We start from the raw sequence: 12,177 nt of genomic DNA, 5'->3' as shown, positions 1-12,177 counted from the left end.
GTTGGGGATCCTAAAAATTAATACCAGGGATATATTTTCAAATTGCATAGTTGGCTGGGTGTGGTGGCTCACGCCTGTAATCCCAGCACTCTGGGAGGCTGAGGTGGGTGGATCATGAGGTCAGAATTCGAGACCAGCCTGGCCAACACGGTGAATGTCTGTCTCTACTAAAAATATAAAAATTAGACAGGTGTGGTGGTGGTAGGCACCTGTAGTCCCAGCTACTTGGGAGGCTGAGGCAGGAGAATTGCTTGAACCCAGGAGGTGGAGGTTGTAGTGAGCCAAGATTGCACCACTGTACTCCAGCCTGGGCAACAGAGCGAGACTCTATCTCAAAAAAAAAAAAAAAAAAATTACATAGTCAGGAAACTTCCTTCTGCATAAAGATTAATTTAATAAGGAAAAGAAAGCCTGAAGGAGTTGACCAATGTTTGCTATATACTCATAATCAAATAAACATGTTAACACTGAGTTTATTCTAGTACTGAAGAACATAAATCAGTGACTCAGAGTTCAACATAGCACTTGCTCACACAGAGAGGAACAATAAACACTGGGGACTCGAAAGAGGGGAGGGAGGCAGGGAAAGGCTGAAACACTTCCTGTTAGGTACTGTGACCACTACATGGGTGATGGGAATCAATGAAAACCCAAACCTCAGCATCATGTCACATATCCTTGTAATAAACCTGCATATGTGTTCCCAAATCTAAAATTTAAAATGAGAGGAAAAAAACCTCCAAAACCTAAAAAAATACAGAGCTCCATAATACTTTTAGAAACCGTGAAACTTCTTTCTTATTCAACATGCACATTGCTTCTGTGGATGATGGAGCCCTTCTGGGAGCTCCAGGTCCACCCTCTACTGTGCTCCTCCCACACTTTCATAGAACTGCCTAACGGCCTGTCTGTCCCTACTAGACTCAACCATTTGTGAGCAAGTAGCATGCTGTGTTCACTCTGTCTCCAGAACCTAGCCCAATGCACACACATGATATGCTCAACAAATCACTTATTAGGGCCAGGAGCAGTAGCTCACATTTGTAATCCCAGCACTTTGGGAGGCCAAGGCAGGTGGATCACCTGAGGTCAGGGGTTTGAGACCAGCCTGACCAACATGGAGAAACCCTGTTTCTAATAAAAACACACAAAATTAGCCAGATGCGGTGGCACATGCCAAATTAGCCAGTTGTGATTTCGCCATGTTGGCCAGGATGGTCTTGAACTCCTGACCCCAGGTGATCCTTCACCTCGGCTTCCCAAAGTGCTGGGATTATAAATGTGAGCCACTGCATCCTGCCCTGGACTTTTAATACATGATTTTTTTTTTTTTTAGATGGAGTCTCGTTCTTGTTGCCAAGGCCAGAGTGCAGTGGCACGATCTTGGCTCATAGCAGCCTCCGCTTCTTGAGTTCGAGTGATTCTCATGCCTCAACCTTCTGAGTAGCTGGGATTACAGGTGTGTGCCACCACACCCAGTTAATTTTTATATTTTTAGTAGAGATGGGGTTTCACCATGTTGGCCAGGTTGGTCTCGAACTTCTGACCTCAAGTGATCCAAGTGATCTGGCCTAGGCCTCCCAAAGTGCTGGGATTACAGGCATGAGCCACCATGCCGGGCCCTGAAATGTTGTTTTTTTTACTGAACTGTAATTTTGCTATTCGAGTGATAATTGGACCTGAAAAGATATTAAGTATATTTTTGAGGACACAAAAATGCCAAATTTAGCAGGAGGGTCAAGGGTATGTGGTAACAAATTCACTAAGTATCTTATTTCTAAAACTTTTACATACAGATTTTTTTTTTCCTCTCTGATGCCTGGGAAGCATACAGATTTTTAAACATGTTTTATTATGAAAAATTTCACACATATGCAAAAGTAGAGAGAACAGTGTAACAAGTCCCTGTGTACCTATCACCTAGCTGCCACAGTTATTAATATGTGATAATTTCTTTCATCTGTATCATCCCCTACCCCATCATCAGATTATCCTGAAGCAAATCCCAGACATCAGATTACTTAATCCATAAAGATTTCAGTTACGCAGAGATTTTAAAATTTACTTTACTATTCAAATTTGTTTTTGTTTATCACATTTACTTATTTAACACATCTTTATAGACATGTTTTGAATCAGCAACTCAGTATTCTTGACTAAAATTTTCCTTTAATAAATGTTTTATTAGTGTCTCTTTTTGCCTTTTCACAGGGTTGTATAAACCACTCTTGGTGTTTAACTGGAAGCTGAACACCAAGAGAAAGCTCAACAGGTTTCTGAAAAGCGTTAACCTGGAATTCCAGGAAAGCTGGTCAACGTTCCTTCTGGCTCAGACATTTGTGCAAGCTTAGAGAATTGCATCTGACTAAGGAAGAACGTGGATTCTCCATAGTTTTTACTACTGAGCAAAGGCCCCTATGAACCTACAGTATATGCTAATGTGGTTATTTTGGTGAGAATCCAGCACCTTAACTATGACCATAGCTACCTTAGAGGAGTGATTCTTTTTTCTGGGGCGATTCATAATCATATAGAGTCCTTGAAGATAAGAGATTCTGGAGTTTTAAAAGCCAAGTCTTACAAAGGATTGTGATGTACAATCAGAGGACAGCACCTCTGCCCCAGACAAGGCACAAGTCCAAGAACCAAGGGCTTTAAAAATGTGTGCAAAACCCAGTGCCTAGATCTTAGTTCCTAATGTCATTCTTTAACAAAAGAAACCAAGGCTCCTTGGACACATGTCTGTTCCTAGGATTAGGGCAGGAAATAAGTAAGATGAGCCTGGAGCATCTGGGAATGCCAAAAAGTAAGGAAATGCTAAAAACCAAAGCAAACCAAAAACAATACCCCCAGCAAAAATCCCATAATGATTGGGGTATGTCAAGGGAACAAAGGAGGCTACTGAGAGCTTGAATGGCCAAAGCTGGGACAGTTTGAGCAATACAATACAGTACTGGACTATAACCCAAAGTATAAACAAACTATGCACAAGTCCACACTGATTTAAATAAACAACTGAAATAAAATAAATAAATGAGGAAGAAGAGACAAATCTCCCATGTGGAAGGATTCTAAATAACTTTATCCATACTTGGCTCCCAAGGGGGTGGAATATAACTTCCCACTCCTTAAGTGTGGGCTACACAGTGATCTCCTTCCAAAGGGTACAGCATGGAAAGAGGAGGAGGAAAAGGAACTTCACAGTGGAGAGACCTGACACAAACACTACAGTGATAAGTCACGTTGATCGTATGTTCCCTTGATACGATGTAATGAAAATGGCACTACCTCTATGGCTTTCCTCCCCAAACCCATAAAACCCACTCCACACATAAGAAAACATCAGGCATATCCAACAGAGATAGTCTTTTTTTATTTTTTAATTTTTTTTTTTTTTTTGTGATAGGGTTTTCCTCTGTTGCCACCAGGCTGGAGTGCAGTGGTGTGATCTCGGCTCACTGCAACCTCTGCCTCCCAGGTTCAAGTGATTCTCCTGCTTCAGCCTCTCGAGTAGCTGCGACTACAGGCATGTGCCACCACACCCAGCTAATTTTTGTATTTTTAGTAGAGATGGGGTTTCACCAGGATGGTGTCAATCTCTTGAACTCCCAATGTGCTGGGATTATAGGCGTGAGCCACCACGCATGGCCCCAACAGAGATATTCTATAAAATACTGACCAGTACTCAAAACTGTCAAGGTCATAAAAAACAAGGTCTGAGAAACTGTCACAGCCAAGACAGGCCTAGGGAGATGTGACAACTAAATATAATGTCCTGGAACAGAAAAAGGATAGTAGGTGAAAACTAAGGAAATCTGAAAAAACTACGGACTTTGGCTACTAATAATGTATCAATATTGGTTCACTAATTGTAACAAATGTACTATACTAATGTACAATCTTAATGGGGAAACTGAGTGTGTGGTATATGGGAACTGTGTACTCTATTTGTGATTTCTCTGCAAATCTAAAATTGTTCCAATAAGGTTTATTAAAAATTGTTATCTTTGAGCTTAGAGTCAACCATTCAGTTGAACAATTTTTAAATTTTTATTAATAGACTATTTTTTAGAATAGTTTTAGATTTACAGAGAAATTGAGCAGCAAGTTCCCATATTCCACCCCACCACCTCCTGTTGTGTTTTTTTATTAACATTTTGCAATCCTATGATACATTTGTTACAAAATTAGTGAATCAATATTGAAATATCATTATTAACTAAAGTCTGCCATTTAAATTAAGGCTCACTCTGATATATAAAACCATAGGTTCTGACAAATGTATACTGTCATGTATACATCATTGAAGTATCATACAGAATAGTTTCACTGCCCTACAAATCTCCTGTGCTTCACCTAATTATCCCTTCCCAGCCCCCAAATCCTTGCAACCATTGATCTTTTTACTGTCCATATAGTTTTGTCTCTTCCAAAATGTCATATAGTTGGAATCATATAGTATAGTATGTAGCCGTCTCAGAAAAGCTTTGCTCACCTGAGATATATGCATTTAGATTTCTTCCATGTCTCTTTGTGAGCTGACAGCTCATTTCTTTCGTTGCTGAATAATATTCCATTGTATGGATATGCTACAGTTTAGGCCTTCATAAACTACTGAAGGGCACCTGGGCTGCTTCTAGTTTTCAGTGATTATGAATAAAGCTGTTATAAACATCCATATGCATGTTTTTGTGTGGATATAAGTTAACTTGTGTTATTTCAAAGTATTTTTTTTAAATGTCCAAATGTGTTAGGATTTTTCAGGTATCTTTCTGTTATTGATTTCTAGTTTAATTTCATTATGGTTTGAGAGCAAACTTTGCATGATTTCTACTATTTTAAATTTGTTCAGATTTTTTTTTTATGGCCCAGAATGTGGTCTCTCTTGGTAACTGTTCCATGTGACCTTGAGAAGAATGTATATTTTGTTGTTGTTCAATGAAGTATTCTAGAGATGTCAATTAGATCCCGTTAATTGGCAGTGCTGTTCAGTTTAGCTATATGCTTACTGATTTTCTGCCTGTTGGACCTGTCAGCTGTGGACAGGGAAGTGCTGAAGGCTCTAACTACAACAGTGAACTTGTCTCTCTCTTCTTTCAGTTCCACCAGTTTTTGTCTTACATATTTTGACTCTGTTCATACATTAAGGATTGTTACATCTTTTTGGAGAACTAACCCATCCTTATCTTTGGGGGTTCTTCCTCACCAATCCTCATTCTAAAAATGAATCTGAACACTCTCTGTTACCTAATATGGTGGAGTTAGGCAATGGTTTTTTTTTTTTTTTTTTTGCAACTCTAGTATCTCATTCTGAATATCTCACTCTGGAGATAAAGGTAGTGAGTGAAAGTTTGGTATAATTTCTTTCAATATTCTATAGCATTCACTGGTGAAGTCATTTAGCCTCTCTGTGGGTAGATTTCAAAATTACTAATTCAGTTTCTTTACTTGTTTTAGGTCTACTCATATTTCTACTTCTTGTTGAGTTAGTTTTGGTAATTTGTCTTGTTGGTCATTTGTCCATTTCATCTAAATTGTCTAATTTGTTGGTATAGTGTTGTTTATAATATTCTTTTATAATTCTTAATTTCTGTATCTCTTTCATTCCTGATTCTGGCAATTTGTATTTTCTCTTTTAATCTCTTGATCAGGGCGGCTAAAAGGTTAAGTTTGTTGATCTCTCAAGGAATCAACTTGTGATTTTTCTGTTTACTATTTCAGTGATATCTGCTCTGATCTGATCTTTATTCTTTCTTTTCTTCTGCTTGCTTTGGATTCAACTTACTCTTTTATATCCAGTTTCTTGAGGTGAAATTTTAGGTTACTGATGAGAACTTTCTTCTTTTCTGATACAGATATTTATGCCTATAAATTTCATTCTAAGTGCTACTTTAGGAATTTTTCAAATATTTTATATTTCATTTCAAAATATTTTAAAATTTCCCTTGTGCATCCTTCTTTGACCCATGAGTTGCTCAGAAATACACTAATTTCCAAATATTCTGGGGTTTCATTTTTTTTTTTTTTGAGATGGAGTCTCGGTCTGTCGCCAGGAAGGAGTGCAGTGGCGTGATCTTGGCTCACTGCAACCTCTGCCTCCTGGGTTAAAGCGATTCTTGTGTCTCAGCCTCCTGAGTAGCTGGGACTACAGGCGCCTGCCACCTCGCCCAGCTAATTTTTTTTTGTATTTTAGTAGAGATGGGGGTTTTACCATGTTGGCCAGGATGGTCTTGATCTCTTCCTGACCTTGTGATCCGCCCGGCTTGGCCTCCCAAAGTGCTGAGATTACAGGCATGAGCCCCTGCAACCGGCCACTGTTGTTTTTTGAGATGAAGTCACAATCAGTTGCCCAGGCTGAAGTATAGTGGTGTGATCTTGGCTCACTGCAACCTCTGCCTCCTGGGTTTAAGTGAGTCTCCTGCTTCAGCCTCCCGAGTAGCTGGGATTACTGGCATGTGCCACCACACCTGACTAATCATATTTTTTTCTACTGTAAATCTTTAATTCCATGTGCCAGAGAACATACTTTGTATAGTTTCAAAATTAATTGAGACATGTTTTGTGACCCTGCATATGATTTAAGTTGAAATCATTTAGAAATTCTTTACTAAAACAGGTCTTTTTTTTTTTTTTTTTGAGACAGTTATGCTGTTGCCCAGCCTGGAGTGCAGTGATATGATCTCTGCTCACTGCAACCTCTGCCTCTGGGTTCAAGTGATTCTTGTGCCTCAGCCTCCAGAGTAGCTGGGATTACAGAAATGTGCCACCATGCCCAGCTAATTTTTGTATTTTTAGTAGAGACGGAGTTTTTCCATGTTGGCTAGGCTGGTCTCAAACTCTTGGCCTCAAGTGAACCCAAAGTGCTGGGATTATAGGCGTGAGCCACTGCTTCCAGCCATTAAACATATTTTATTGCAATATAATTCACGTGCCATAAAACTCACTCCTTTAAAGTATACAATTCACTAATTTTTAGTGTAGTCATAAGACCATGCAACCATTACCACAATCTAATTCCAGAACATTTTTATCACCCCAAAAAGAAACCTATACCCATGAGTAGTAACTCTTTTCCTCCTTCCCCCAAGCTCTAGACAACCAATAATCTATTCTCTGTCTCTATGGATTTGCCTATTTGGGACATTTTATATAAATAGAATCATGTAATATGTGGTTTGTGTCTGGCTTCTTTCCCTTAGCATGTTTTCAATGTTAATACATGTTGCGGCATGTATCAGTACTTTATTTCCTTTTTATAGCTGAATAATATTCCATTGACTGGATATACTACATTTTGTTCATTTTGTTTATCCATTCATCAGTTATTAGACAATTAAGTTGTTTCTACTTTTTAGCCATTACAAACGCTGCTGCTATGAACATTTTTGTACAAGTTTTATGTGGTGTGTATTTTTTTTTTAGACAGAGTCTGGCTGTGTGCTCAGGCTGGAGTGCAATGATACGATCTCAGCTCACTACAGCCTCTGCCTCCTGGGTTCAAGTGATTCTCCTGCCTCAGCCTCATGAGAAGCTGGGATTACAGATGCCCATCACCATGCTTGGCTAATTTTTGCAGTTTTAATAGAGACAGGGTTTCACCACGTTGGCCAGGATGGTCTTGATCTCCTGATCTCATGACCCACCCGCCTCAGCCTCCCAGAGTGCTGGGATTACAGGTGTGAGCCACCATGCCCAGCCTGGTGTGCATTTTTGAGAGGTAACTAATCTCTAGGCTATGGGCAAAGTTGCTGTTCACCAGTATCTTCTGATTTTACTTCACGTGGTTGGTCCAGTTGGGGCCTTCCTCTGAGACTGCAATTTCCCACTGCCTCTCCCTTGGCCCTAAAAAAGCTATGAGGAGTTTCCTCCCTTTAAAGGTGGCTAATCTCTAGGCTATGTAAGCTCTATAAGCTAAGTACCTGCTCAGGAAACTGGAGGCTAAACTCTGTATGTGTGTGTGTATGTCTGTGTGTGTGTGTGCGTGTGTGTGTGTCTGCATGTCTATGTGTTTATGTGTCTGCTTTTCTGTGTGTGGGCCAACCCAAATTCCTGCATGTTTACAAATAGTCTTTAGGTTTAAGGAGAGGCCAAAAGGGCTGAGTCAACTCTCAATATCTCAGCTCTACCCTGCATGCTTCAGCTCTCCCTGGCTACATGCCTTACCTTCTGTTCTGAACCACAGTATAAGTGAGCCCTGCAGGGTGGGAAATGAGCCATGACATTCATGCCCAGAGAAGCCAGTGTACACATATACAGTGTAGACTTCTATTAACTTTTGGGATGAAAGGAAAAGTAATATGTATCATTTGTGAATCATCCATCAATCCATGGATGTGATGATGCCCAAATATTACTTTGGTTAGAAAAATCATCCCACATAAACTCCCATTTTCTCTCCTTTGGATCCTAAAACTATCATCGCTTCAATGCAGTGCATGCATCTGCGGAGAAAAGCACATGGCCCCAGCAGCTCACCAGTGTCCTCTAGTTTTACCCCTGCTGGTCGGTCCAGTTTTGGCTTTCCTCTGGGACTGCAGTTTCCCATTGCCTATCATTTGGCCCTGAAAATATTATGAAGATGCTTCCTCCTCAATCTTCATTCTAAAATTGAACCTGAATACTCTGTTACCCAATAAGGCAGAGTTTGGCATTATTTCTTTGTAGCTGTTATCTCATTCTGGAAAAAGGTAGTGAGGTAAGGGGTGGAAATAAATACAGGAAACCAAAGGGAGAAACATGTTCTCCAAGGACAAGGGAAACCTGATCCAGGGTAAGAGACAGAGATACAGTACTTCACTAAAAGTTGGCCTGATTTGGCCAAAGAAAACGGCATATTACACATTCAGGTGTTCTTTTATGAAATAAGATATTCTGTACCTGCTTGTTGAAATATCCTCAAAAGGGTAGAGGATCTCTCCATTGTTACATATTTCGCAGATGAACCCCTTCTGGCTACAAAGACTGCAGCTGTACACGTGTGAGGTGGCAAATTTAATGACCTTGCCCAAAAATGGAGCCAGCTTTCCCTCTATTACCTGCAGAAAAAGAAATGGGACAGGGAAGCAAATTTATTGAGAACAGAAGTCTTGCAGACACAGGAAAGGAAAGGAATTCCTTTCCTTTACACAACAGGAAAATCTCTAATTATAATTTCTCAGCAACTCTGAGGAAGAAAAGACATAGTACTTTTGCTCCAAAAGAACTTTCTGGTTTAAACCACTGGAGGTTGTAAATTAAGATGCTGAAACTTCTTTTGCATTCCTCTTGCTTCATAGTGTGGTATAAAAGATTGAGAACCAACAAATGGGGAACCCTACTTTGACAGACCAACTTCACAGTTAGGGTGTGGTAGGTTTCCCAAAGTAAACTGAAAACATACAGAGTAAATCTGAATGCATAAGTTTATGCTGTAAATGCAATAATACCTTTTCTCTGATGAAAAGAGAATGGGATCGTTTTTTTCACCATCTTCCCCAAGAACATATAGCAAAATGTGGGAAAATAGGTGTTTTTTTTGGCTGCTGGTAAGTATAATAAAAAGAGCTTGCAATTTGGCAGTCTGATGGCCATTTTCAGCCTGTAGGTTTTTTCTTCTTTGAACTCGTGGTGATTTTTAAAATGAGGTAACTTAAACATCGGGAAATTTCACATAAAAATGCAGATTTTTGGAAAAATCAGATGATCTAGAGCAACTAGGCTTGGATTCAATGTGATGATGATCCTGGCCACGCAAAGGGGCTGACTGTTTCCGCTTAGATATCTGCTCTGCCTGACAGCTGTCCCCACCAGGCCCCAGGGTCTTGCATCTGCCTGCCTTCCACAGTGGCCTGGCCTGTTGGCTTGTATACATCCTGAGTCTGGAACCCATGGTCCATTGATCCTTTCTCACTTAACAAATACCCACGAACTTCAAAAACTTCAGCATTTCACACATCAGCTAAATAAATTCTGCCTTTACTTCTCTCTAATTAATGCATATACAAATACATGCTGGTTTTGATATAAGAAAACAATTGAAGATTACACTTAATTTGGAAATAGCTGGAAATAACTGAAAATAGTTGGATACTTTCTTTCAAATGTATATAGTTACATTACAGTTTTACAAAAAAAAAAAAAAAACTGAGGAAAATATAGTATAAATTATACCTAAAGAGAAATTACAATGTCCAGGTGAGTAGGTAGCAGTGACTCCTAATATAAAACCAAAAGACTACAAAAAATAGAATCATGTCTTTTGCAAAAAAGGAAGCTATACATAATACCAGAGATAAAAACTGAAGTGGTTTTTAAACATCAGGGAATGGTCTATGTTTTAGAAATAAATATAATGATGGTTCCATTCAATCGCCAGACAGGGTGCCCTCCCACGGGTGGAAACAAGTCTGCTCCAAGCCAAGGCTAGGCTTTGGGTCCCATGAAGATGAGTTCTCTGGAAGACTGTGGTGGGTTGTACCAGGAGGTGCCTTTGCCTCTTGGCTCGCACCTGGTCATTTGCAAGGGAAAGGAGTTGGAAGTGTGAGGAGAAAGGTCTCCTTCAATTGAGAGTCTCTCGCCTTCAACACTGGAGAAGTGAGCCATGCATTTCTTCGAGTTCCAAGGCCACACTTGGTGCATAGGCAAGACTTGCTTCAGCCCCATATGTGATGACTTAGACCTAGACCTAGGAAACCAAGTATGAGTGGAAAATGAACCTCTAGTTTAACTGTGCCAGAGGAAGCAGCTGCCCAGTGCCTACCGCGCCTTGCCCCTCTCTGTCATGTACTGTGAAAACACCCTCTGATGTCCTCAAGGCAGTGCCTGCAGGCCGAGGCCATTCTGTGAGTTTCCATCTTTCTTCCACCAGACTCTAAGTCCACTCTCCTCCAAGAAAGTGTTGTCTTTTCTCACCCAGAGTATTAACACTACTAAGTCTTTCACCTTAATTTATGACTCAGGATTTATTCACATCCTGCCCACTCTAGGCTCACAGAAATAAAGTCAAGTGCTAGACACACTGGCTGCCACTAAGGCACTAGCCTTGGGAGCTGGTGGTGGCAGCGGGGGATGCTGCCTGGCATGCTGGGCCCTCGCAGTGCCTCTGCTGTGTCGCCCATTGAGCCCTTTCGCAGTTAATGGATGTCGAGTTGGGTCATCTGTCCACTGACCCGGCCTTCATGTAAGCAGCCATAGGCTGTGGGCAGACAGGAGCTCAGAGATGCAGCATAAGGCTCTTAAAAAAAACCTGGCCATTTGCTGCCTCTAATTTCCTACTGCTTTGGCATATTGGGCTATGTGTTACTCTTTAAAATAAGAAAAGAATAACTTTTCTATGAAAAAGATAAATAAATATAATGGTGGTTAACTCTAGGGAGGGGAATAAGTCAGAGAAGTAAAAACACAACCATATACAAAATTGTGTATATTACATATATATATATATTAGCTATCCAAACTCATTTTCTATTTCTTAATATGTATCTCCTGGTGCAAGCAAATTGTCACTTTGTATATAGCTGTGTTTGTGCATTAAAAAATGTATAATAATTTTGCATTAAACTGCAGAAGGTGAACAGAAAAATCAGGTTTATTGCTTTGTGAGAGTAGTTTTTTTCTTAGTAAAGGGGGTAGAAATTATCCTGGCCGTTTTGAGTCAAGCATACATTTCCCAACATTCTTCAACTTACTTTCCTCTCCATTACCTTTAGAAAGCCATAGATAGACCGTTTTTTATTTACATTCTCTGAGGAACCATTAACTCCAATAAACCCCAGTAAGGCATGATCCTAATACCAACACATGATATATACTTTCTAAGAAATAGCCAGTGCCAAATCATATATCCAACCACTGGTAAACACTTTTCAATTCATCATGAAGTTATTTCTAAATTGTGATGGTAGCACTTGAGTTCGGTTTTCCTCATTTCACTCTTCTCTAGACAACCAAACTTTAGTGAGGCATTAACAAATTATGGTCCATTTAGGGGAAAACAACCAGGATAGAGAACAGTCTGGAAACCAGGTGAGTAAAGGCTGATGAAACTGGGATGAGAAGAGAAGACGCTGAGGAAGACATGAGAGCGATCATCCAGGATCTAAAGGAGAAGTTTGCGCATCTTGTGCATAAAGTTTTTTCGCCAATTAGATTTCCTTGGAGAAAGGGTGTGAACATTTTGAAGGCTTTTGAGATATTTCA

General features: G+C 40.0%; 1 protein-coding gene across 2 annotated transcripts in view; it reads right to left on the bottom strand.

The window, feature by feature from the left end:
• The window catches only part of PLEKHM3 (pleckstrin homology domain containing M3), a 211,094-nt gene that overhangs the window by 28,221 nt on the left and 170,696 nt on the right, over positions 1-12,177 (bottom strand). For both annotated transcript variants that reach the window (XM_012446309.3, XM_012446310.3), the window contains exon 7: positions 8,878-9,035. In XM_012446309.3, the coding sequence (XP_012301732.1) occupies positions 8,878-9,035 (158 nt within the window). The remainder of the gene's footprint in view (positions 1-8,877; positions 9,036-12,177) is intronic.

The sequence above is a fragment of the Aotus nancymaae genome, unplaced genomic scaffold (assembly GCF_030222135.1).
Source record: "Aotus nancymaae isolate 86718 unplaced genomic scaffold, 86718_ANA_hifiasm-v0.15.2.pri h1tg000008l, whole genome shotgun sequence".
Lineage (NCBI taxonomy): Eukaryota > Metazoa > Chordata > Mammalia > Primates > Aotidae > Aotus > Aotus nancymaae.
Note: the sequence above shows the minus strand (reverse complement) of the source record. Positions and strands in the feature narration are given on the sequence as shown.